The sequence below is a fragment of the Macaca fascicularis genome, chromosome 20, assembly GCF_037993035.2.
Source record: "Macaca fascicularis isolate 582-1 chromosome 20, T2T-MFA8v1.1".
In the NCBI taxonomy this organism is placed as follows: Eukaryota; Metazoa; Chordata; class Mammalia; order Primates; family Cercopithecidae; genus Macaca; species Macaca fascicularis.
The window spans coordinates 83,837,738-83,864,283 of NC_088394.1; the positions used below are offsets into that span (position 1 = coordinate 83,837,738).

The window sequence follows — 26,546 nt, forward strand, 5'->3', positions numbered from 1 at the left end:
GGAGAAGTCCGGAGAGACCTTGGGGAGGGCAGGTGGACGGAGGAGGGCGCTGTCCGGAAGGCAGGCTGAGTGCAGTGGGGCTCTTGTCTCTCCGGAAGGGTTTGAAACCTCCCTTCCTCCTCACAGGAATCCCACCTAATGGGTCCTGTGGAAACTGGAGCTGCTTTGGAAGTCTCACCCTCCAAGCCCTCTGGCAAGGAGGAAATGAAACCTCTGCGGGGAGAAGATTCAGCAGAGTGGCAGCCCCTCTACCCACTTCCTCGAGGCTCATTTCAAACTGCTTTGATTGTCCTTTTTAAAGTAAGAGCCACTAATCAAAAACAGTTGAGAGGCCAGGAACAGTGGCACACACCTGTAATCCCACCACTTTGGGAGGCGAGGCGGGCGGGCCATCTGAGGTCAGGAGTTTGAAACCAGCCTGACCAACATGGTGAAATCCCATCTTTACTGAAAATATAAAATTAGCTGGGTGTGGTGGCAGGCACCTGTAATCCCAGCTACTTGGGAGGCTGAGGCAGGAGAACAGCTTCAACCCAGGTGGAGGTTGCAGTGAGCCGAGATCACACCACTGCACTCCAGCCTGGGTGACAGAAACTCTGTCTCCAAAAAAAAAGCAGAAAAGTGTATTCGTGAAGCAGCAGCTGTCCATGATCGCACCCCACGGTGTGTGTCTGCCCCGCCTATTCTCTGTGCAGTAGCCTTATTCGAAGACAGAGCTGGATTTTTCTTTTTTTTTTTCCTTAAGAGACAGGGTCTGAAGGCTCCTTGGGATATCCTGCTCTCGAAACCTGAGAGCAGCTTCCAAATACAGAGTCTACAGAGTCTCCTTGTCTGGGGACGTCACCCCGGAGGCCTGGCGTGCCCTGCAGCTCCTGTCCTCACCTTCACAGGCCTGAGCTAAACCAGCTCAGGTTCTCAAAGGGGATTAAATGGAATAGTCTTTTTTTTTTTTTTTTTTTTTGAGACGGAGTCTCACTCTGTCGCCCAGGCTGGAGTGCAGTGGCATGATCTCGGCTCACTGCAAGCTCCGCCTCCCGGGTTTACACCATTGTCCTGCCTCAGCCTCCCAAGTAGCTGGGACTACAGGCGCCCGCCACCTCGCCCGGCTAGTTTTTCGTATTTTTTAGTAGAGACGGGGTTTCACCATGTTAGCCAGGATGGTCTTGATCTCCTGACCTCGTGATCCGCCCATCTCGGCCTCCCAAAGTGCTGGGATGACAGGCTTGAGCCACCGCACCCGGCCCTGGAATAGTCTTTTTTTGAGATCAGGTCTCACTGTGCCGCCCAGGCTGGAGTGCAGTGGTGTCAGTCACCACAGCCTCCAACACCTAGGCTGAAGTGATCCTCCCACCTCAGCCTCCCAAGCAGCTGGGACTACAGGTAAACACCACCATGCCTGGCTAACTTTTTCATTTTTTGTAGAGACAAGGTCCCACTATGTTGCCCAGGCTGGTCTCAAACTCCTGGCCTCAAGTGATTCTCCTGCATCTCCCAAAGTGCTGGGATTAGAGGTGTGTACCACCACACCAGGCCAGGATTTTTTATTTTAATGAACAAGATTTTTACTGTGTATATTATCTTGTAAATTGCCTTTTTAAATTTAACATTGTGAACTCATTTTGTCAATTAAAAATATATATATATACAATTCTTTTTAATGGTGATACATTTATATTGTACAATTATGACACAATTTTTAAAATCCATTATTTGGTGATGATATTTAGGTTATTTCCAACTTCTTGCAGTTAAAGCTGTGATGAAGTTGCTGTTCTTTCTCTGTATTCTCATCTGAATTATTTTCTTCTTCTTTTTTTTTTTTTGAGAGGGAGTCTCGCTCTGTCACCCAGGCTGGAGTGCAGTGGCCGGATCTCAGCTCACTGCAAGCTCCGCCTCCCGGGTTCACGCCATTCTCCGGCCTCAGTCTCCCGAGTAGCTGGGACTACAGGCGCCCGCCACCTCGCCCGGCTAGTTTTTTGTATTTCTTAATAGAGACGGTGTTTCACCGTGTTAGCCAGGATGGTCTCGATCTCCTGACCTCATGATCCGCCCGTCTCGGCCTCCCAAAGTGCTGGGATTACAGGCTTGAGCCACCGCGCCCGGCCGTTTTTTGTATTTTTTAGTAGAGACGGGGTTTCACCGGGTTAGCCAGGATGGTCTCGATCTCCTGACCTCGTGATCCGCCTGTCTGGGCCTCCCAAAGTGCTGGGATTACAGGCTTGAGCCACCACGCCTGGCCGTCTGAATTATTTTCTTCTTATAAACTCCTAACCACAGAATTGCTGGCTCAAAGGGTGTGTCCAGCAGAAGTCTAGAAAACAAGGATAAAGATGGATAGCCCTGGCTGGGCGTGGTGGCTCACGCCTATAATCCCAGTACTTTGGGAAGCCGAGGTGGGTGGATCACCTGAGGTCAGGAGTTTGAGACCAACTTGGCCAACATGCTAAAACCCTGTCTCTACTAATAATGCAAAAATTAGCCAGGTGCAGTGGCTCATGCCTGTAATCCCAGCTACCTGGGAGGCTGAGGCAGGAGAATGACTTGAACCTGGGAGGCGGAGATTGCAGTGAGCAGAGATGGCGCCACTGCACTCCAGCCTGGATGACAAAAGCAAATTCAGTCTCAAAAAAAAAAAAAAAAGATGTATAGCCCTGTTGGAAATGCTTCTCCAGGCGAGTCGAATGGTTAGCGCATTGCTGTGTTTTGTTCTTTAATGAACTTGAAAAATTTTTAAACTGTTATTTAATAAGTAAACCATCAGAGGTCAGTAGAATGTATAATACATGTTTAAGTTAAAAAGTGCTGGGCGTGGTGGCTCACGCCTGTAATCTCAGCACTTTGGGAGGCCGAGCCGGGAGGATCACGAGTTCAGGAGATCGAGACCATCTTGGCTAACACTGTGAAACCCTGGTTCAAGTGATTCTCCTACCTCAGCCTCCCAAGTAGCTGGGGTTACAGGCACGCACCACCATGTCTGGGGAATTTTTGTACTTTTAGTAGAGACGGGGTTTCACCACGTTGGCTAGGACGGTCTCAATATCCTGACCTCGTGATCTGCCCGCCTCGGCCTCCCAAAGTGCTGGGATTACAGGCATGAGCCACCGTGCCTGCGGTGGATACTTAAAGAGAAGCTAGAAATACAGATGTACAGGTAGAGTATACCAATGTTCAGGTGTTGTCAAGTAATTTTTTTTTTTTTTTGAGATAGAGTCTTGCGCTCTTGCGCAGGCTGGAGTACAATGGCGTGATCTCAGTTCACTGCGACCTCCGCCTCCTGGGTTCAAGTGATTCTCCTGCCTCAGTCTCCCGAGTAACTGGGATTACAGGTGCCCGCCACCACGCCTGGCCAATTTTTGTATTTTTAGTAAAGACGGTGTTTCACCATGTTGGCCAGGCTGGTCTAGAACTCCTGACTTCAGGTGATCCACCTGCCTCAGCCTCCCTCCCAAAGTGCTGGGATTACAGCCATAAGCCACTGCGCCTGGCCTTGCCAAGTAATTTTTAAAGTTTTACTCATTGTGCAGTGGGGAAGACACATCTGTGGGCCAAAACTCCGGCTCTCCCCACTCACTCTCCCAGTTACCTGGCATGTTATCTACCACCTTCCCCCAGTCTCAGTTTCTTCATCTGCAGGAAGGAGAATAAGGGAGTAGAATCACAGCAGCTTTGCTGAGAAGATAAGCTCGCTGGCACCCGCGAAGGCCTGGAATGCCTTCCCACGTGTTATAGACCGGGAAGATGCGTTTTCCTGCCCCTGCTTTACAGCGCGGTCACACACGTAACTCGCTAAGTGCTCGAAAGCCAGGACTAAGCCGGCGCTGGGAAACGGTGGGCCCTGCAGCGTCCTGCAGATGCGTTCTGTTCTCTCTCACATGATGGACGACTACAGGCACGGGAGCTGGCGGGCTCTCTCCAAAGAGCCCCTCTTTGGAGAGGCCGGGTGTGGTGGTGCACGCCTGTAATCCCAGCTACTCAGTTACTTGGGAGGCTGAGGCAGGAGAATCCCTTGAACCCAGGAGGTGGAGGTTGCAGTGAGCCGAGATTGTGCTATTGCACCCCAGCCTGAGCAACAAGAGGGAGACTCCATCTAAAAAAAAAAAAAAAAAGCCCCTTCGAGGCCTCACAAATCTCCTTTGCATCCAACGGGAAGCAGGATTCAGCGCGCTCTCCGCGGTCCCACGGCCGCTGCCTCCCTTCCTCCCTGCTGGGCAAGGGGCGTTTAACACAGCGGCACAGACCTGAATGTAGACAGAACCCAAAAGCCATGGATGCCACGGGGGAGGCGCTCATCTAGGCAGGAGACGTTCATCTAGGCAGGAGGCGCAGGCTTCCCCGGCTCACAGAGACGCAGGATGCGGGAAGAGCGGGTATTTTTAGGTTCTGCTTGCTGAGCTGCACCAACGGGCCCACCAACAATGAAACACCCACGTTGAACTCTGTGTGTGTCACCCAACAAACGGATAGTGGTCATTGCCACCTGCATGGAGGCCACGCCTGAATGCTGAATCGGCTTCCAATCTCCGCACAGCCGATCCCGGTGCACAGCAACCTGGGTTCTGTGCTAACTCAACTAGGGCTCCGATGGGAGGTAATATAAACGTTATCCTCTTTTTCAATCAGTCAACAAATATTTACAGAGGTGCTCCTATGGGTCAAGCCCTGGCCCAGGTGCAGGGGACATGGAATCAAAGACCCAGGGGACCAGTGTTTGCTCCTAATTCACATGGGGGCAGCCTGGAAGGAGACCCTCTCTCCCCCATGCATTCTCAGTCTCCAGGTTTGACAACGGTTCAGCAAATCTCCAATTCCTTCCCCCTTAACCTCCATGGGAGGAGCCATCCCCTCCCCTGTTGTCACTAGGCTTGGCCACCTGGTGACCTGCTTTGACCACCAGGACATGAGCAGACGTGACGTGAGCAGTAGCTTGGAATACACGGGCACCACTGGCCTCGCCCTGTGAGTGCCCGCCCTCCGCTGTGAGAAGAACAGGCCTCAGGTGGCTGCGGAGGGAGGATGAGAGATGCAGTGAGCAGGCCTGGACCCACCCAGAGTGGGGAGCCCAGACCAGCCACACTCAGCCGGGGGGAGCCAAACCCAAGAAGACTTATGCACAACTGAGCAGGAAATACCCAGTAAAATGTCCAAGAATGTGCAGCGGTGTGCTGGTTGGTGTTTAATAAGCCATTCTCCCAGGAAATTAGAATCTTTGATTTCCAGTGTTTGCCAATTACTGTGGTGTAAATATTTTCACCATGGCCAATTTTAAGTTACCAGTGTAATGTTGCTGATCACACACTTAGGAATAGATGGGTACTGCCAGTGCACACCCCGAAATGTGACTGGAAAACATGATTAAATGATCCCTAAAATTATTATTATTATTTTTTCTTAGGGTCTTGGTGTGTAACCCAGGCTGGAGTGCAGTGGCCTGATCAGGGCTCACTGCAGCCTCCAATTACTGGGATCAGTGATCCTCCTACCTCAGCCTCCCGAGTAGCTGGGATGACAGGTGAGCACCACCATGTCCAGTTAATTTTTTCATTTTTTTTTTTTTTAAAGAGATGGGTTCTTGCTGTTTTGCCTAGGCTGATCTTGAACTCCTGGCCTTGAGCCATCCTCCCACATCAGCCTCCCAAAGTAGTGCTGGGATTACAGGTGTGAGCCCCCATGCCTGGTTCTAAAATTATCACTGAACGTTTTGTAACTCTTTGACTTTTCTCTCAAGGCCAAACCACCAGTGATTTTTCAATCATTTTTAGTAACGATATTCTTTTCCCAAATGAAATAACCTTCAGAATGCCCATAAATAAAATACAAACATAGAAGGATGAATTCCTTATGATGTTCCAATCTTCCCCGCTTGGCAGAATATTCTGCTCTTTGTGGAACTCTGAAATGATTTGGCAGAGCCCTCTGTTCGCTGGGAACAGATTGAGGACCACGGGGTAAATGGATTTAGGTGCTAATACAGAATATGACTCTCTCTAGCACAAGATGTAAGAGGACATGTTGCCATAGTAAGAAATGGGATGCTACCTGCTGCCCACTGACAGGGCAATGCTTAAATAGACACAGGGCACCCACCTCTGCCTTTGTTAGCAACAGCAGCAGCTGGCATCTAGCGAGGGCTTCCTGGAGCCATGTGCTGTCCCCAGCCTTTGCAGGTCCCACCTCGGACCCTTCTCCCAACGACACTGTGCAGTAAGCACCATTATCAACCCCCTGTTACAGACGACAAAACCAAGGCTGGGGGAAGTTAAGAAAGTCACAGAGGGGATAGCCAGGCACGGTGGCTCATGCCTGCAATCCCAGCACTTTGGGAGGCCGAGGTGGGCAGATGACCTGAGGCTGGGAGTTCAAGACCACCCTGACAAACATGGAGAAACCCTGTCTCTACTAAAAATACAAAATTAGCCGGGTGTGGTGGCACATGCCTGTAATCCCAGCTACTTGGGAGGCTGAGGCAGGAGAATCGCTTGAACCCTGGAGGCTGGAGGTTGCGGTGAGCTGGAGATCGCACCATTGCACTCCAGCCTAGGCAACAAGACTGAAATTAGTCTCAAAAAAAAGGAAAAGTCACAGAGGGGCAACAGCCGTAGGGCAGTGGGGTCAAGATTCCAATCTAGGCAGCCTAGCACTCTTAACGGTCATTAAGAATAAAAGACAGGGGCGGGCATGGTGGCTCATGCCTGTAATCCCAGCACTTTGGGAGGCCGAGGCAGGTAGATCACTTGAGGTCAGGAGTTTGAGACCAGCCTGGCGAAATCCCATCTCTACTAAAAATACAAAAATTAGTTGGGCGTGGCGGTGCACACCTGTAGTCCCAGCTACTTGGGAGGGTGAGTCAAGAGGATCGCTTGAACCCAGGAGACAGAGGCCACAGTGAGCCAAGATACACCACTGCACTCCAGTCCACAGGTGTGGACCCCAACAGAGGGAATGAGTGCAGCTCACTGAGAATCTGGAGCAGGCCAGGCTTTCTACATGCATCATGTCACCCTTCCATGGCCCTGGAAAGTCTGGCCACCCCCATCTCGAGATGAGGACATGGAGGCTCGGGGGTGAAGACCTGCCGAGGTTCCACCTCAGCCAGCATCAGTAGCACCGCATGCCTGGGGTCCGGCTCCTAAGCCCATCCTCTTTGGATGGCCCAAACACGGAACGTATGGAAGAGAACTTGGCAGCTGCCGAAGCAGGCTCTCATTCTGCAGAGGAAGCACCTGAGACCCAGAAAGAGGAAGGGCCTCGTCCGAGGTCACAAGGCACTGACCATGCAGCCAGGAGGGGCTGGCACGGGGCAGTTTCTTGGCACAGCTGGCTGAGTGGTTTATTTGTTACAGGTTTGCTTGAAAGTGTTCTTTGCCGAAAAGTTTAGGAGTGATCGTGACTGGTTAGTGCGGCCCATTCCGCCGGGTCTGGATGGTGAGTCATGCCAGTATGTCCTGTGGGAACACGGACTACCCGCCTGCTCCCAGCATCTCACCCTCCCCAGGACCCCTGAAACAGAGGCTAAATGATTCACCCAAGGTCACCAAATACAAGAGAAACGGAGTGTGGTCGGGCATGGTGGCTCATGCTTGCAATCCTAGCACTTTGGGAGGCCGAGGTGGGGGGATCACCTGAGGTCAGGAGTTTGAGACCAGCCTGGCCAACATGGTGAAACACTGTCTCTACCAAAATACAAAAAATTAGCCGGGTGCGGTGGCGGGTGCCTGTAGTCCCAGTTACTTGGGAGGCTGAGGCAGGAGAGCCACTTGAATCTGGGGACCGAGGTTGCAGTGAGTCGAGATCATGACATTGCACTCCAGCCTGGGCAAAAGAGCAAAACTTCATCAAAAAAAGAAAAAAGAGGGCCGGGCGCGGTGGCTCAAGCCTGTAATCCCAGCACTTTGGGAGGCCGAGACAGGCAGATCACGAGGTCAGGGGTTTGAGACCAGCCTGGCTAACACGGTGAAACCCCATCTCCACAAAAAATACAAAAAATTAGCCGGGCGTGGTGCCGGGTGCCTGTAGTCCCAGCTACTCAGGAGGCTGAGGCAGGATAATTGCTTGAAGCCAGGAGGGGGAGGTTGCAGTGAGCTGAGATTATGCCACTACACTCCAGCCTGGGCCATACAGCAAGACTCCGTCTCAAAAAAAAAAAAAAAGAGGCCGGGCGCGGTGGCTCACGCCTGTAATCCCAGCACTTTGGGAGGCCGAGACGGGCGGATCACGAGGTCAGGAGATCGAGACCATCCTGGCTAACACGGTGAAACCCCATCTCTACTAAAAAATACAAAAAACTAGCCGGGCGAGGTGGTGGGCGCCTGTAGTCCCAGCTACTCGGGAGGCTGAGGCAGGAGAATGGCCTGAACCCGGGAGGCGGAGCTTGCAGTGAGCTGAGATCCGGCCACTGCACTCCAGCCTGGGCGACAGAGCGAGACTCCGTCTCAAAAAAAAAAAAAAAAAAAAAAAAAGAAAGAAAAAAGAAAAAAGAAAAAAAAATAGAAACAGATTGGAAATCTGAACGTATCTGGCCTGGACCGTCTCTCCTCTCCTGTCTTGAGAGACCCCATCAGCTAAGACAAGGATCCAGTTGCATCTTGGGAAATTTGAGGCTCTACTTACAAGTGTTAGTGCTGGTTTGCCGTGCACAGGAATGCTGAGAACACCATCGCTCTGGCCTCATTGGACGGCTCCAGAGGGGGGCCCACATCTGCTCCACCAAGGAGAAAGCTGAGGTCTTCCAAGCATTCCTCCCCGACATCTTGGGTCTGTTCCCACTGACTCCAATCTGAAGAGGGTGATGTTCCCTGCTGTCCTCACTTTGATCAGGACCACTGTGGACTGGCGTGTACCCACCTCTTTTTGTAGAAACTCATCCCAACCCCTGAGCGTAATGGTTAAAGTTCAACCCATGCCTTTCCCAACGGGATGGGTCCACAGGGACAAGTGGCCTCTGCTGGGGACAGGCCACTCAGGTCACTGGGCTTTGATCTGGCAAACAGCGGCACAAATCTGCCAGGGAGCTAGAAAAACTTTACGGGGGGGCTGTGTGAGCACCAGGGGATTACACGGGGCGGGGGCGAGCGGATGAGAGCAGAGTCCCTGTTTCTTTCGTGGTGTTCACCCTGTGGTTTGGGGCTCCGGGACACTCAATAGCAGACACAAAGCCACGGTGTACATGTGAGGAGGGACTGGCAGGCTCAGACGTACAGGAATGGGACTGGCCAAAGTGCTGCTGGGTGGACGGGCTGGGGGAGGAGTCAGCTTCTGTCCACCCACCAGGGCACCTGAAGTCACAGAGCACTTGCTTGCCACAAAATAGGTGCGATTTCATTCATCCTTTTTTTTTTTTTTGAGACGGAGTCTCGCTCTGTCACCCAGACTGGAGTGCAGTGGCCGGATCTCAGCTCACTGCAAGCTCCGCCTCCCAGGTTTATGCCATTCTCCTGCCTCAGCCTCCCAAGTAGCTGGGCCTACAGGCGCCCACCACCACGCCCAGCTAGTTTTTTGTATTTTTTGGTAGTGACAGGGTTTTACCGTGTTAGCCAGGATGGTCTCAATCTCCTGACCTCGTGATCCGCCCGCCTCGGCCTCCCAAAGTGCTGGGATTACAGGCGTGAGCCACTGCACCCGGCCTTCATTTCTTAAATTAGAAGGTAGGAGATCAAGAAACTGCTCCTCTCTGTCTGTTTACAAACATTCTTCATATTTGAACCCAAAATGTTTAAGTCAAACCTTCTTTAATTGATTTTTTCTAAAATGGACCCTGTGTACCCAGATAACCCTTCCACGTGCAGAAGATTGAAATTTCTATTCTTATTTTTTTCTCACCTGTTAAGATTTTCTATTTTTCATATGTCCCATGGAGCCCACACTACATTAGTACCTAACACACAGATATAAATGTACATATATGCATGTTCATGGCAAGTGTGTGTGAAAAGCTTTTTACTGGAGTGAGTGAGAGAAGCCTAGAGCCCACCATTCTCTGAGAACCCTCAAATTTATCTGCATCACTTTTTGAAATAGGGCTTTATTCTCATGTGATAGAAATTGAAAATCATTTCTTTTTTTCTCTTTTTTTTTTTTGAGACAGAATTTAACTCTTGTTGCCCAGGCTAGAGTACAGTGGTGCGATCTTGGCTCACTGCAACCTCCTCCTCCTGGGTTCCAGTGATTCTCCTGCCTCAGCCTCCCGAGTAGCTGGGATTACAGGCATGAGCCACCACGCCTGGCTAATTTTATATTTTCAGTAGAGACAGGGTTTCTCCATGTTGGTCAGTCTGGTCGTGAACTCCCGACCTCAGGTGACCTGCCCGCCTCGGCCTCCCAAAGTGCTGGGATTATAGGCGTGAGCCACTGCGCCCAGCCAGAAATTGAAAGTCATTTATAAATGCACTGACTGCTCTCCACTGTACTCCATGATCTCAAAATGATACACTGTCCATGAAGAAATGCTATTTTAGGTGAAAAAATTAAATAGGAAAAACTTGTATTGGACAAAATCCTTGAAAACACACGAAAGTTTCTGCACAAGTTTTGTTCACAGTAATTTCTTTTGCTGAGCCACTGGGCTTTTTTTTTTTTTCTTCATGGTTTGTGTTTTATTCTTTGACAAATGCTTCTAAAACATCACACTAAGTCAATCTGAAAGGTAAAGTTTAAAATCTTCTTAAAGGATAAGTTATGTGTAATGACTGTTCACTCTACAAAATCTTCCTCTTAGGGCTTATGATACACCCAGCCGGCAGGAGCGCCTGGGTTTTCCAAATAGCCAGTTATCACTTTTCTCTTGTCTGCATAGATTTCTCATTAGCTGTCTTCTGTTTTGTTGCATGATCTCAGAGTCCCCCTGCTTTCTCTGAGAGGTGGTCAAGCTATCCTCTTTTCTTCTTCCCTTGCTAATTTCCTGGGTTTTCTTTGTGTTTTCTGGCGGGCACGTTCTCGTTGATTTCCACGGGCCACACTGACCACTGACAGAGCCTGGAAGACAGCGAGTTGGAAAAGCAAGGGCTCCCTGGCACTCTGGGCTACTGTCACTGCCACTGGATTTTTTATGGGTTTTTACTGATTGCATGGATTTGTACACCTGTTTCCCCCACCTGCTCCATAGCAGCAACTTCTCATTAATAAGGACTCGAACGCCCAGCAGCCCCTGTTGAGATCCTAATCAGCTGTCTGGCTTGGGCGACCTGGATTAATTGCACCATACGCAGCCTCTCCTGGGGAGTTCGCATCAACGGCTGCTCCCATTCTCAGACAGGAGGACAGAGCTGCCGCCCGACAGAACGTCGGTGCTGACGTCAGCATTCACGCGGGCAGGAGGAGAGCCCTGGGGGACCCCGCTGGCGACCGGTGCTGTTTCTGCTTGCACACACCCAGCTCTTCTCCCTGGCAGCTGCTGGGTTTTCTCTGGGAGACCAGCCCTCCCCACCTGCCCTCCACGAGGCTGGACCAGGCTGACCTTTCCCCCGGACGTGTCTCAGGACTGGCCACTCGGAGTGACGGTCATTGCCAGGTACACAGGCTGGCCAGTAAGCGTCGCCCCGGGAGTCTTGCTGGAATGATTGAGGAAAGAGGTCCTCCCTCTCCCAGGGGATGGCTGAACTGGAAAAACCTGTTGGTAGTTGCTGGGACCCCTTCGCGAGATCCTGCTCAAGAATGGAGAAAAACCAGCCAGGCGAGGTGGTTCACGCCTATTATCCCGGCACTTTGGGATGCCGAGGTGGGAGAATCACTTGAGCCCAGGAGTTTGAGACCAGCCTGGCCAATGTGGTGAAACCCCGTCTCTACTAAAAAAATACAAAAATGATAGCCAGGCTTGGCGGCAGGCGCCTGTAATCCCAGCAACTCGGGAGGCTGAGGAAGGAGAATCACTTGAACCCGGGAGGCGGAGGTGGCAGTGAGCCGAGATCACGCCATTGCACTCCAGCCTGGGTGACACAGCGAGACTCCGCCTAAAAAAAAAATGGGGAAAAACCAAGCCCAAAGATGGGAAGGGCGGGGTGGAGAGAGAATCAGAGAGAGAGAGTCGGAGACAGAGATGAGGGAGTCTGTGTGGTGGACTCCCGGGGGTTTCTGGAGCCGGTGAACCTGGCCCCAGTCCTGGAGGGGTAGGCTTGGGTGTTTTCAGAGGGTCTCATATCAGCCCAGATTGAGAACCGACCATGAAGACTGCTTGGCCGTATGTTTGTCTGGACAAAACAAATCAGTCAAAATGCTAGGCTGAGGCAAGGCCAGTCTCTCTCTCTCTCTCTCTCTCTCTCTCTCTCTCTCTCTCTCTCTCTCTCAAATGCATGTTACTACGCAGATAGTAAGGGCCTCTGTGACCTTTAAAAATGGCCTAGCACACACACATGTAAGGGGCCCCCATATTTGAGCCTTGCTGACCCACTTTACAAGGGAGGAAGGTACAGGAAGCTTAGGTTGTTTCCCCAGTTTCAGAGGGCACCGTATCCACACAGCAGTGACTGGGTAGGATCCTGGTCTCTCTCGACAGCCCAGAGTGTGTGGCCTGTCCCTGGAGCAGGTGGGATCCATGCCAGGTGGGGCTGAGTGGTGCTGATGGCCACCCCCTCCTGTCACCCCTGGATCATCATGTTTCCCAATGGGGTCTCCTTTCAGGGCTCTAGTTCACCCCAAAGCTGACCTCTTCCAGTGAGACCTTCAAACCCTTACAGTGCCCCTGCATGAAGTGGCAAAGTGGGGTGGGGGGATGGGGAGAGTGGAGGACGAATTACAGAAGGAGCGCCCCCCGAGGAACGATTGCAAAGACGTGTTTTCAGGGACAGTCCCCACGACCATGCGCGGTGGCCATGATGTCTGGTCTCCCACCTCCGGGAGCTGTACGTCCACCATCCAGTATGGCACCTGGGCACCCCCTCTCCTTTGGCCGCCCCCAGTACTGGGCTCATGGGCAAGTCCTGTGGACTTCACCCTGTGGAACCTCTCCAATCTGCCCATTTCTCTTCATCCTGTCCTCACTGCAACCCCCTGCAGCAAGCCTCTGTCTCTTTCCATCTCTCACTTGGAGCCTGCCACAGCCTTCTCCACTGCGCTCCCCAAATTCATGCAGGATAATATATTCCCTCCCTGCACTCCTTTTCCAGTGCTCCAGCCAGACAGGCTTTTCTTTTCTTTTTTTGAGACAGAGTCTCGCTCTTGTTGCCCAGGCTGGAGTGCAGTGGTGTGATCTTGGCTCACCGCAACCTCCACCTCCCGGGTTCAAGCGATTCTCCTGCCTTAGCCTCCCGAGTAGCTGGGATGACAGCCATGCGCCACCACACCCAGATAATTTTGTATTTTTAGTAGAGACGGGGTGTCACCATGTTGGTTGGGCTGGTTGCGTACTCCCGACCTCAGGTGATCTGCCCGCCTCGGCCTCCCAAAGTGCTAGGATTACAGGTGTGACCACCGCGCCTGGCTGCCAGATGGACTTTTCAAGACACAAATCTGATCCTACCCACTCTGGCCCCAAACTTTGTGAAGTCTTCCCCGTTGCCGCAGGAGCAAGACGACACCCCTTCCTCGCTGACAAGGACGCGGTTGCACCTTCACTACCTTTGCTGCCACTTCTCAGCACCTGCCTCCTCTCGTCTCTACCCCCACTATGGCTGTGTGACCCCAGGTGTATCACTCAACCACTCTTACCTTCCTGTTCTTCACAAAGAATAGGGATTACAGTGAAATGTGCCCGGCTCGTGGCCACTCAGCCCGTGGTAACATGAGCACATCTGGGATCCGACCCTCTACTAAACGCTTCGTCACCTCCATGCCATGGACCCCTCCCAATATCCCTGTGAGCTGTGGGATCTGAACACCAGTTCCCAGAGTGGGAAGCCGAGGCTTGAGAGCCTCAGCAACTTGCCAAGGGAAGGCTTAGACTCTAAGCCCTGGCCGGGCAAACTCCAAGTCCTCGCACTTAAGGGCAGCCAGGCTCAGCGTTCCAGCATTCCACTCGGCCTCCTAGGCTTTTCCTGGGCCGCTGAGTGCAACGTGGATAATTTCTCTTTCTCCACCCTGGTGACATTTTCAGAGAGAGGAACCGTCGGAAGGTTTCAGGGTTTTCTTGACGTGGGCGTTTCGAGGTGTTGACGAAAGGACCTCTGTGACCTTTACGAATGGTCTAGTGCACACACGTTAAGTGGCCCCCATATCTGGTGCCACACAGGCCAGAGCGCACTTCCCGCTCCTCTTATAACGCCCTCACTAATGTGACTGTAACTTCATTAACTCCAGGGGACCAGATCGGATCCTTGTACCGACTGGTGAGTAAGTGAACCTTCACTATAGACAGCGGTCTTTGCTGATGACTAGCTACTTCATTTTTTAAAAATTACAGTGAATCAACTATATGCCAATATTTTTTTTTTTTTTTTTTTTTTGAGACGGAGTCTCGCTCTGTCGCCCAGGCTGGAGTGCAGTGGCGCGATCTCGGCTCACTGCAAGCTCCGCCTCCCGGGTTCACGCCATTCTCCCGCCTCAGCCTCCGAGTAGCTGGGACTACAGGCGCCCGCCACCACGCCCGGCTAGTTTTTTGTATTTTTAGTAGAGACGGGGTTTCACCATGTTAGCCAGGATGGTCTCGATCTCCTGACCTTGTGATCCACCCGTCTCGGCCTCCCAAAGTGCTGGGATTACAGGCTTGAGCCACCGCGCCCAGCCTATATGCCAATATTGAACAGTGTCTTCCTCTGTTTTAGCTTCCAGAGCAGCAAAATAAAAACTAAATTAAAACCATCAAAAACAAAAAAGTGTAGTAGTTCATGCCTGTAACCCTAACATTTTGGGAGGCTAAGACAGGAGGATCGCTTGAGTCCAGGAGTTCAGCCTGGACAACGTATTGAGACCTCTAACTCGACAAAAAACAAAAAAATTAGGCAATGATGGTGGTACGTGCCTGTAGTCGCGGCTACTCCGGAGGCTCAGATGGGAAGCTCACTTAAGCCCGAGAGGTGGAGGCTGCAGTGAACTATGTTTGCACCACCACACTCCAGCCTGGATGACAGAGCAAGATCCTGATGCAAACAAAACAAAACAAAACAAAACAAAACAATCGACAACTGCAGCATAGGCACAATCATAGTTTTGATTGGCTTCATTTCTGATCATGACCTAGTCAGCAGTGGCCTTCAACAAATCTCACTGTAGCTTGTTGGATGGTCACAGATAGATTCACCTTTGCCCACAGGTTCCTTCTCCCGTCCACTCACACCTGTTCATGACGCTGGGCCCAGCATTGCACAAGGCCTGCGGATAGGGAAAAGGCAGCTCCAGACACGGACTTGGGGATGTTCTGAAATAACACGAACAACATCACCCTAAGTTGGTCTGTTTTCGAGCCAGATATTCAGGCATGGATGCTAAGAATTCTTACATGGGCAAGTATTAGTATTTGAATGCAGCTGTGATTGAGGTGGAGGTGGAGACAAAAGGCGTGTCTCCCTAGAACATGTTTTGTCCCCACTGCTGGAGGGAATATTCCGTGGCAGCTCCCGCACGCACCCTTTCCCTCCATGTGAGTGGACACCACACTCTAAGCAAGGTGTTCTGTACTGCAAACTCGGCTTGTGCCTCTCTCCAGCCCTGTGGCCTCGCTGGGCAATTTTTCTAATCTCTTTGGAGCCAATCTTCATGTTGAAAAAGGACAGGTCCCATCTTCAGATCGACACCTGTCCCAGTGCTGCCATTCTGTCAAGGCTCCTCCTTGGAGTGTTTGTAAGTCATTTTTACTGCGAAGTAACCCAGCCACCGGCCTCAGGGGAACCTCCGAGCCTAATTCTAGAGGAGACTAACTCGGTAAGGTTGCCCAAGGTCGCGTAGCCCATGACTGCACCGAATCCTGTTATTATTATTGGCAAAAGGGAGCTGGGCAGGAAATTCAAGGTAAAGCATTTTGTTTTTCCCAGTGAAAATAGCTCCCTTGCCCTGTGCTTGGGAGATCAAAGGCATTCTTGCTCATTGCAAATAATTCAGAAAACAGGAGTATAAAGAGGAAAATGAAAGACAAGGTAATTCTAGATAAGCAGAGGGAGATAACCAGAAATGACATTTCTGGGAATTGCCCTATAGTTTGGGATTTTTTTCCTATGATTACCCACAAATGCACATTTATTCTACATAAACGATAACGTGCGCACATTCACGCCATCACTTTTTAATTTTTTTAGAGACAGAGTCTCGCTCCGTCGCCAGACTGGAGTGCAGGGGCGCGATCTCGGCTCATGGCAACCTCCGACTCCCGGGCTCAAGCGATTCTCCTGCCTCAGCCTCCCGAGTAGTTGGGATTACAAGGTGCGCGCCACCAGGCCAGGCATAATTTTTGTACTTTCAGTAGAGAGGGGGGTTTCGCCATGTTGGCCACGCTGGTCTCGAACCTCCACCTCAGGTGATCCGCCCACCTCGGCCTCCCAGAGGGCTGGGATTACTGGCGTGAGCCACTGTGCCCGGCCGCCATCACTTATTTATACTATGTGTTAGCTGTAGGACATATCTAAGACCATGGTCACTGCTGTGCGTGCTAACTCCCGCGCGCGTGCACTCAGGCCCCTCCGGACAGACGCTGGGGACCCCTGACCACTTATGTCTGGGAAAACGCCACCAAGCGCTCCGGAACCTCAGGGCAGGATCCGCCGCAGCAGCAGGCAGGACCCGCTGGGGGCGCACAGCCCACCTGAGACATTGTAACTACAAGTCCCAGCAACCCTTGGTGCGGGGACAAGACGGACGACCGGAGTCCGGAGAGACTACAAGTCCCGGCAGGCATGGCCCAGACGAAGGGACTACGAGTCCCCGAATGCATGGCTCCCCGCTTGCGCAGGGCACCCTGGGAGGTGTAGTCGTTGAGGGAGCTAATGCCTATTCATTCCGTCTCAAAGAAGATGCAAATTCCTCACACCGTCCACTGAGGTGATTTTTCTCAGGCAGGCCACGTGCGTGGGCGAAAAACGGGGGGAAAAAACCCTGGGAAGCCGGTACCATCGCGGAAGAAGGCCGCCTGCGCATGCTCACCAGGAGGCCGAGCGGGAAAAGCGCGCGCAGCTGGCCTCCCTGCCCGCAAGGGGCCTCGCCCCAGCCCCGCCCCCGGCCCCGCGCGCCCGGTGAGCCTGCGCAGAGGGCGGGGGCAGAGCGTCGCGGGGAGGGGCTCGCGGCGCCTGCGCAGAGCGGCGGCTTCTCTCGCGAGGACGGACGCCATTATCGCATCTCCCCGACAAACACCACGAGAATTCCGCAGCCCACACGGTAATTGCAGCTCCCGCAGCCGGTCGCGCCTCCGCCTCCCCCTTCCCGCGGGGCGAGAGCGAGAGCGAGATCTCCCTCCTCCCTCCTCCTCCCGCCCGCCGGGCCGCCCGCGCCGCAGCCCCGCCGCCTCCAACCGCCCGGGCCGGGCGAGCGCCCCCCAGGCCCCGCTCCCCGTCCCCGGCCGCGCCCCGGAAGAGGGGCTCCCGCTTCCTCGCTTCCGCACCCCCGGCCCCGCCGCGCCCCGGCGTCCGTTGAGCCGCGGCTGCCGCAGCCCGGCCCGGGGGCCTCGCGCTCCCGACCTCTGCCCCGGGCCTAGCCCCGCGGGAAGGACCCGGGGCCACGGCGGGGAGACTGGAAGGGCCTAGAACCGCGCCCGGGCTCCTCTGGGGACCGAGTCTCCCAAGGGGTCGCTCCTGCTAGCCAGCCGGGAGCGACAGGCACCGTTTTTGTGCCTCCTCCGTGGCTGTGGACTGGAGCCCCATAGCCCGGGACTCGCACATGCAAGTCTCTGGCGAGGCAGCGGAAGGGACGATCCCGGGGCGACCGCCGACCCCGGCGAGGACCCCAGCCCGTCCCCCTAGGTGCCCCGATGAACGAGGACTTCGGGGTGCCCCCTCCCCAGCACGTTTGTGCGATTTCTGTGATCTAGTCCTTAAGAAAGGTGGCCGTTTTTTTTTTTTCCCCCTAGGATGCAGGAAGTAGATGACATTCCATCCACACTGTGTGAGCAAATTGGAGAGAGTACCTTGATAGAGGACTGATGTTTTTCACTGATGAGATGGTAGGGGTTGCCTTGCTATTGGAGAAATACATCATCCCTGAAGAACTGTGAGCAAGTGGAGCGAGTGTGGGCTTTGAAGGGTAGCGAGCTTGCACCCTGACCGGGGAGGGCGCGGGTCACGCAGTTGTTGATGTGGAACAGATAATTGCCCTGTTTGGAGTTGCCTGTTCTGCCCAGGAACGTACTCCAGGGCCTGATGGCGATGGCAGAACTATAGTAAATAATAAGAGGAGGCAGTCGTAGGGGCCACTTTTAGCTGGAAGTTCTTGGGGGACAGAAAAATAACTTGGAGTAGTGAGTGGTTCTGAGTAAGCTCAGGAAACAGCAAAGAAAAACTGGATCTGGTCATTTAACACGCAGCTCGCAAATATCCTGTGCTAGAAGAAAACACCAAAACGCGGTAAAATTCTGTGTGTAGGTCCACTTCCCGTGTCTGGCAATTAAAATAAGAATATATTCTTGCGATGTTGGATTCTGTCATCATTGGCTTTAGTATTTTTATTTTTTGGAGATAGGGTTTCACTCTGTCCCCGGGGCTGGAATGCAGTGTGGTGATCTTGGCTCACTGCAGCCTCGGCCTCCCTGGCTCAAGTGATCCTCCCACCGCAGCCTCCCGAGTAGCTGGGACCACAGGCACCACCACCCCTGGCTAATTTTTGTATTTTTGTATTTTAGAGGGGGTTTCGCTTGTTGCCCAGGCTGGGGCTTTAATCTTTTTAAAAAAGAGCATCCATTTGTGATCCACGCTGCTTGGGGGCAGCTCAACATCTCGGGTGCTTCACCATGACCCGGGAGGCAGAGGCTGCCCCCACTTTATAGATGAGGTGGCCAGGCCCGCAGACACTTAAGGGACTTGCTCAGATGTACAGAGCCAGGGTTCAAATTCAGTCTATTTGAAGCCTATATATTTAGTATTTTAATTAATATAATGTGTACAATAGGAACATCAGTGAAAGACTTACAATGAAAAGCAGTGGTCCCCTGCCCCACCTCTCAGCCCCATTCTTCAAAGAGGTTTACATCTTGAGTGGTTTCTTTAGGTCATTCTTTATAGCTCTAAGTAAGCTGATCTTTTTCATTTTTTTCTTGAGATAGGATCCCCAGATGTTGGCCAGGCCGTACTTGAACTCCTGAGCTCAAGTGATCCTCAGCTTCCTTAGTAGCCGTTAATACAAGTGTGAGTGACTGCACCTAGTTCTAAGCTGCTACTTGGTTTTACACAGTCTTGACTTTCTGTTACCATGGGGTGATGGAGCCCTTCTGTCATATCCCACCTCTTCTATCCCCTGGACTGTGTGTGTCAGGCCTATGTAAATACTGTTCTCTTCACAAATTGAGTGTTTCCCTTCCTGTACAGCATGTTTTTTTTCTGTTAGTCATGGCTTTTCTCTTGGCACTTTCTGTTCCCATCGACTCCTTGCATTGTTTTAAATGATCTCAAGGATAGTGTCAGGTCCCCTTCCTCCTTCAGCCCCTAACCTTTTTCTCATCTGGATGGGTTATTCTTTAGCCTGCAGACGAGCCAACCTGATACTTCTTGCGGCTGGGTGCGTTCAGAAATGTTTTCATCTCGGCTTTGTTCATTTCCACAGGACGCTCTGGCAGGTGCTCTTCCTCTGTGGAGACCCTTCTCCCTCCCTGAACGCTCTTGGATCCTCTCTTTGGTGTTAATGACATTTTACCGTGTGCTGAGGTGTGTGGATTCCTACTCCGGGGACTCTTTGACTCTGGTGCCTTGTCCTTCAGCTCTGGGGAGTTGCCTTGTTCTGTCTGAGAAGTTCTTCCTCTCCAGCTCTGCTCTTCTGTCTTAGGAGTTCCTGTTTGTGATGGACGTTCTAGATGGACCCCTGGAGTTGCATCTTTATCCTTCCTTCTGTGTCTTGTTTATTCTCATTTCTGGGAGAGGGCTTTCATATGTCTTCACAATCAAATTTTTAATTTCCAAGCATGTATTTGTCTTGTTCCTTTTTCACAGTAGCTTATTGTTTTACAAATGCCTCATCTCCATGACTCTAGGGAAACTAATAAGGATTCTTTCCAGTTCCTCTTTGTTCTGATTTCTTGTTTCCACTAATGTCACTTAAAAAAGAGTGTTGGCTTTTTGCTCTGTATGGCAAGTCCTCCTCAAATACTGATATTTACTGTTGTCTGAGGCAGGAGGAGGCTGGCGGAGAGCCCCGGGTCTGTGGGGTGCTTTTGAAAGAGTCCAGTTTTCCCTCGGGTGATTGGGAGCCTGTACTGTGGGACCTGGAGCGCCAACTTGCAGATACTTTCTCTGGGCTGCTCCGCTTCTTTGGGAGCCCCTTTGCTGGCCGTGGGGGAGTTCGCTCTCCTGTGCGGGACCGACTTGGCAGGTGCAAGTTTGGCCTGTCCGCAGGGCTCTGTGAGGCCTGGAGCGCCACGCCTGTGCCCCCGGTGCTTTCCCTTTACCCTGATTGGGTTCTCTGCATCTGTCAGGAGTGTGTTCTTTCTTGTGGGTTTATAACACTCTATTAAAGATGATGTTAATGGGGTGGGAGGAGGTCACCTGTGTGGCCAGTCACTCCCCTTGAGCAGCGGTTTGAAAGCCCGTTCTATTCACCCCGCCTTCCCGCTGCCTCGTGGCCTTGGTAATTGCCCACAGTCGATGGGATGAGGTGCCAAGCCACTGTTCCACAGCCGCCTGCGAATTGCGGCGTGGGCTGGTGGCTCTGGCCCTGTGGCCTTGGAGGGCTGCCAGCGTACCTGGGCAAGGCCTGGCAGACCCGTGTGGTAGCAGAGACCCTGACTTTGGCTCCTCGCTGGGTCAGTGTGCCAAGCGGGTGGTCTGCCCTGCTGGTTTCCAGGAGGGCCTGCAGTGAAGCAGTGGCGAGCGTACTGGGAGCATGATCTTGCTGCCTGGTAGCTGACTGTCACTGGGAAGTTGTGAGTAGTGAGGTGGGCTCTGTCTTCTGTTTGCCAGAGCCTTGCTAGCAGAGCGGTCCAGGGGCCGGCAGCATCCATGTGTCACTTGGGTATTGGTGAGAAACACAGACTTTTCAGACCCCCCCCAGGTTCTCATGCAGAATCAGACTGCAGCTTGGTTAGCTTTTAATTTTCAGGTAGTTTTTGACTTTACAGAAAAGATGGAAAAAATATTTCACTGAGCTTCCCTGTTCTCTTCATCCGCTTCCCCTAATGTTGACATCTTATGGAACCAGGCATCCATATAAATACCAGAAAGTTCACAGCATTATTGCCTAAATGACAGACCTTATTCGAACTTCGGTTTTGCACCAGTGTCCTCTTGCTGTTTTGGGATCCCCTCTAGGACCCCACACTTAATGTCCTCCTGTCTGTGATATTTACATAGTCACAAAGTATCTCCCCCAGATGTACATCACAAAGGGAGAAATAAAATTGTAGCCTCTTGGTGGAAAAACCCAGCAGATATTGCGTGAAGCAAGTGATCAGGGTAACACCATCAGTCATAAGATGTTGACACCAAGGACCCAGTGAGACACATCACTTCTCTGGCGGTGTTGCCAGAAATGCAGTCTCATCATGAGAAAATGCTGCACCCAACCCGGGGGATGCTCACCACAGTCCTTGCCAGTGCCTCTCAAAAGTGTCCGGGTCTTGAAAGACAGGGAGGCTTAGAATTTCTTGCAGGCAGGTGGCTCGATGATGTGTGCACCGTGGTCCACACGGAAGGGCTTCCCTCAGCCTTGAGGGAGGTGAAGGAGTAGGGGCTTGGGGGCTCCAGGCACAGGTGCTGGGCGGGGGGCCTCAGTGGTCTTGTAGCTCCCCTGTCACGCTTGTTAGCCTTTGGGTTCCTCGTTGTCTTCATTGATACTGTACAAATCCCAAAAACTCCAGTTATACGATTAAGTGATTTACATGACATGGCGTCGCAAGGCTGACTTGAAAATGTCCGTGTAACTCACAGCACCAGTTTAGCCACTGAAATCTAGAGAAACTAAACATTTCCTCATTTGGAAGGAAAGACTTCTGGGGGAAAGTAAATTCAAGGGTCTCAATGAGAATGTCTGAGATGAAAGCTTTAGAAAGCCCTCCCTGTGCCTGAGGTAGATAAACATCTATGTTTTCTCTTCACACGGGTGATGGCGGTGAAAGGATGACATCATTTGGCTTGGTCAGCAGAAGTGCTCTGAACCATCCGGAACTTTGGGGGCTGTGGGAAGGAGTTTCAGGAAGTTGAAAACATTATTGGGTGGAATTGCACTGTTGCAGTTTGCTGTGAAAAAGCTACGCTTGTTTTGTTCGTCAGCTGCTCCTGGGGCCCTTCAGCCCCGGCAGGAGAAGAATGAGGCCAGCGATTGGTACACGGCCTTCCCAGCCGCAGAGCTGCCTGCTTTGGTTGTAATTGTAGGCAAGCTCAGGTTTCTGCATCTGCATGTCCCGGTGGGCTCGCCTGGGACTCCCCTTTGTCTGTTGTACAAGACTCTACTCTGCCCGCCCTTTTGGAAGACAGGATGCCTCCATCCTCAAGGAGTAGAGAAACACTCCCCCTCCTCCATCCTGACCCCCATGCAGGGGTGAAGTGTGTCCCAGAAGCCCCCTCTCCCGGGTGCCATAAGTCTCAGAGAGGAGCACCCCGGGGCCTCTGTGACAGGAGCCCGTGAGTGTCTTTGGTTAAAATGTGCAGGAAGTGTTAACTCCTAAGCTGCCAGCAGATGGTGGGCCGAGATGCTGTGAGGTCACAGGAACTTGATTCCTGTTGTGAAAGAGCCGCTCTGCCCCTTTCGCGACTATACTCGGTCAAGAACCGTCCAATTTGATGAAACGTTTTGGATCGTCACCGTCCATGGTGGCTGCTCCCACGTGAGGTGTCTCTCTGCGGAGGGGGTCAGCGGTGGTGGAGGATGCCGCAGTGCTCCAGTCGGAACCCACAGGTTACCAGCTTACAGCGTGGGAGCTGTGGAAGGATACAGGGAGAGGAGGCTGCAGTGAAACACCTGGGAAAGCTGGGCAGAATGGAGCGGGGGCGGATATTGGCCATGGTCACCTCCCCTCTGCTCGTCTGTGTCCACGTTCTGTCGTCGTCGAGACCAGATCCTGTGTGGACCGGGTGGGCCGGTGTGGAGTCCTGTCAGGCGACCTGGGGCGGTTTTGAGCCAAGCCCACGGAGGCCCGCAGCAGGGCCCTGTGCTGACAAACCTTTCGCTAATAACCAGTTGCCTTCTGTGTCTGAGAGAAGGCCGTTGTGGCCTGTAGTGATTTTCCTTTTCCCTCGAGATGAAAAGTCATCAACTATCTGGAAGCAAAACTTAATCTTCCTGAAAGTAGAAACGTGTTTGCATGGAGCCGGGAGGGAGAACTTGGTGCGTGCTTGGCATTTCCTTGCTGATATGAATGCACTTCTCGTAAATGTGGCAGAACGCCTTCACCGTTCACCAGAAGACGCAGCAGGGGGAATTGGGCCACGGTCCCTACTGTCATCATGGCACGCTGCAAGCTCCGTGGGTGGTGGTGGCCAGGGTGCGGACAACCACTGCCAATGCGTATCCTCATGTGAGCTCAGCTCTTGTGTCGGTGGGAGCTGGGGTTGTGTCCCTGAGCAGAGTATCGCCACCGCCAGCCTGCATTTTGTGCTGGAATGCTTCCCTAAGATTCAAAAAGTTCACACCCTACGTGTTTTTAGACTGAATCTGACACAGAAGGCTGGGTGCCCTGTTTCCCAGCTAACAGTTGTTGTGGCTGTCAGTGGGCAAACACAGTTTGCAATAATTGGCCTGTTGTCTTATAATTTCTGGTTCTCTTTGTAGTGTAGGTCATGTTAGGTGGTGGTCCTTGGTCACTTGTGCCACGTGCCCTCATGTTCTTGAACTCTGAGTCCCTAGAAACTGGCACTGGTCTTATTTGAGTGCATTATTTTTCAAACTTTGGATCTGAACCCAAATCAATTGAATGGGCCATGGCCAGCATTAAGAATACTGGATAAAAAGGAGCGTGTCTTGGATAAAAAGGAGCGTGACTCGGAGTGGCTAAGGGGTAGGTATCGACTCAGGACACTTGTAGTGATGAGTGTATGAACTTATCGTAGCCCCGGTCGAGAGCGTGGAAACCACTCTTGTGATGTGGGTCTACTAGCGGATGGTTACGCACAGCATTTGACTGAATTTGGGTAACTCTGGATGTAGTGTATAAAGTATTTTTTAAAAGACCATTCACTGGGCCAGGCATGGTGGCTTATGCCTGTAATCCCAGTGCTTTGGAAGGCGGAAGCTGGAGGATCACTTGAGCCCAGGAATTGGAGGCTGCAGGGCTGCAGTGAGCCACGATTGTGCCACTGCACTCCCGCCTGGGTAGCAGAGTGAGACCCTGTCTCAAGAAAAAACAAACAAAAGCTATTCCCCTTAAGCCACTGGCTTAGGGCTGGCTGTAATTGAACATGTGGCCTCTCATCCAAGTTCATTTTAATCTGTGGTAATCAGACTAATAACCTCGCAGTAGAAAACCCACCAGTGAGCTCAGCGGCACAAACTCACAGCCCAACAACGTTTGCAGAGGGGAAGGCCCAGAATGCTTGGAGGCTTCAGGATCCATCCTTCGCAGAGAGAATTCTCATGGGGGAGGGAGAACCTCGAGGCTCCTTGGGAGTGAGGGGAGCATCCTCAGCATGATGTTCGCACGTACGCCGGGGACTGGGTGGTGACACCATGCATGCCCACGAGGGTGGGGATCTTTGTGGAGTTCACCGATGGATCCCAAAGGCCCAAAACGGGACGGCACGCTTTTCTGCGAGGGGTCAGAGTATGTTTCTGGCCGTGTGGGGCGTGGGATGTCTCGTGCTGCTGTGAAGCCGCTCACTCTGCTGTCGTGCTGAAAAGCAGGCACCTTATTTGTGGACACTGACATTTGAGTTTTATGTAATTTTCTCATCATGAAATGTTGTTCTTTTGTTATTTTTCTGTTTTAAAATGTAAAACCCATTCCTGGCTCACAGGCTGCATAGAAGCAGGTGGAGAGCTGGGCTGGGTTGTGGGCCCTTGCGTGCCACCCCCTGACCTAGAGTGTGTTTGCCCTGGGAAGGAATAGGACGAGGTTGTGTAGCGAGACAGTGGCTGAATGGGGAGAGGCCTGGGCCCTGCACAGAGGAGCTGAGGCGTGAGGCTGCCTGCGAGGGAGGTGGCTGACCAGGCTTGGTACTAGCAGGCTCTCTGGGGAGGAGGCCCTGTGGGGGAACAGCGCTGGCCTCAGCCACAGGAGGGCTTGGCAGCCATGGTCTTCCTGCTGCAGCCCGTGTGGTTTTGGGAGGGATGCACAGAGCATTGGGGGACAAAGAGACGGCCAGATCAGAGTGTGTGTGGCAGAGGGGCGATGCCTCCCTTCAGAGCCATGGGCGCCAGCGTACTTGGTGAGAGGCCAGGTCCCAGGTGAGGGGGTGGGCCGAGGGCGAGTCAGGGAGGGAGAAGCCTCGGGATGTGGAAGGGCGAGACGAGAGCAGGGTGATGAGGGCGGGGCCACAGAGAGGTGCCCTGGTGGGACTTCTGGTAGTATTCTTGGGGAGAAAGATAACGGAAGTGAGGAGGGTTCAGCTGTGGAAGTGCTGGGTGACTGATCCGAGTGACCATGGCCTAGACGGGGTTTAAACCCTGGACTGAAGAAAGTGCCGGTGAGAGGTCAAGGCAGGAGATGAAGACCTGGGGGTGACAGGTGTCCCTGGCACTTCCTACCCCCGCCCTGGGAGATGGTCCCCAGGGGCACCTTCACTGGGGGCTGGCCCTCATGCACACCAGCCAAAACCCCTGCCCACCTTCTGGGGGCTTCTGGAGCAGAGCAGAGGCCCCGCGGACCATGAGGATGGCTGCAAGGAGGGGACGTGTGAAACACTTGCCGAGTGCAGGTGCCCACGCAGCCAGGAGCTTGCCTGTAGGGCTCGTGTCTGACACCTGGGAGATGGATTTCAGTCTGACGGTGGATCTGGATCTAGATGGCTCGCTTGGGATTCAGCAGCCAGTGGGAAGAGACCGCACTTGAGGATGGGCTTAGGTGAGGGTTTGGAACATGCTTGAAGAGTTTGGCAGGCAAGGATTTGGTCGTAGCAGGTGGATCACATTGTGTATTGGGAGGGTTTTGCTATTTTTATCCTAAAGACATACTTGTTTGCAAACCTTTATTTTGGAACAGTTTGAGATGTGTACGTATGTGGCAGAGAGAGCGTAGGGAGTAGCCCAGTTTCTCCTGCTGTTGACAAGACGCCTGACCGCAGTTCCAGCACAGCGTTGGGCATGCCCGGCCGACTCAGCAGGTGAGCTGTGTCACGAAATCAGTGATTCTGCTCTGATAAAACGGAAAGTCCACGGAGAGCACTTTCGTTGTATTTTGAAGTTGGTGATTGTTGAGGGATTGAGTTGCTAGTTGAACTAGCTGCTTTTTTCATGCAACACTGTAAAAGAATAATTGACGATTTATTGACATCTCTCACTAAATGAATGAAGTTAGCCTGTCACCTCAAAGAAGTCAACTAACAGTGTTTGTTGCCAGTGGTAAAGTTTGAGCTGTCAGGTAAAGTTGGAATTTTGGGAAGTTTGTCTCTGCCACCGTGAGCCCGAGA

The 26,546-nt window shown here is 52.4% G+C and overlaps 2 protein-coding genes and 1 pseudogene across 53 annotated transcripts in view; 1 reads left to right on the forward strand and 2 right to left on the reverse strand.

The window, feature by feature from the left end:
• Positions 1–8,821, reverse strand: part of CA5A (carbonic anhydrase 5A) — a 57,102-nt gene extending 48,281 nt beyond the window's left edge. For all 6 annotated transcript variants that reach the window (XR_012428681.1, XM_045382018.3, XM_074026666.1 and 3 more), the window contains exon 1: positions 8,608–8,821. Coding sequence is in view for 5 of the 6 variants with exons in the window: in XM_045382018.3 (XP_045237953.2) it covers positions 8,608–8,746 (139 nt within the window). In the remaining variant the exon portion in view is untranslated. The remainder of the gene's footprint in view (positions 1–8,607) is intronic.
• A 1,795-nt stretch (positions 8,822–10,616) lies between these two features.
• On the reverse strand, positions 10,617–11,096 carry LOC123570490 (small EDRK-rich factor 1-like; annotated as a pseudogene).
• A 6,097-nt stretch (positions 11,097–17,193) lies between these two features.
• The window catches only part of BANP (BTG3 associated nuclear protein), a 128,165-nt gene continuing 118,812 nt past the window's right edge, over positions 17,194–26,546 (forward strand). For 26 of the 47 annotated variants that reach the window (XR_012428680.1, XM_074026641.1, XM_074026643.1 and 23 more), the window contains exon 1: positions 17,194–17,226. Coding sequence is in view for 13 of the 47 variants with exons in the window: in XM_065536786.1 (XP_065392858.1) it covers positions 17,987–18,007 (21 nt within the window). In the remaining 34 variants the exon portion in view is untranslated. Of the gene's footprint in view, positions 17,227–17,585; positions 17,888–17,914; positions 18,008–26,546 lie in introns of those variants that run through there. The other 21 variants (XR_012428676.1, XR_012428677.1, XR_012428678.1 and 18 more) reach the window with 3 other exon arrangements.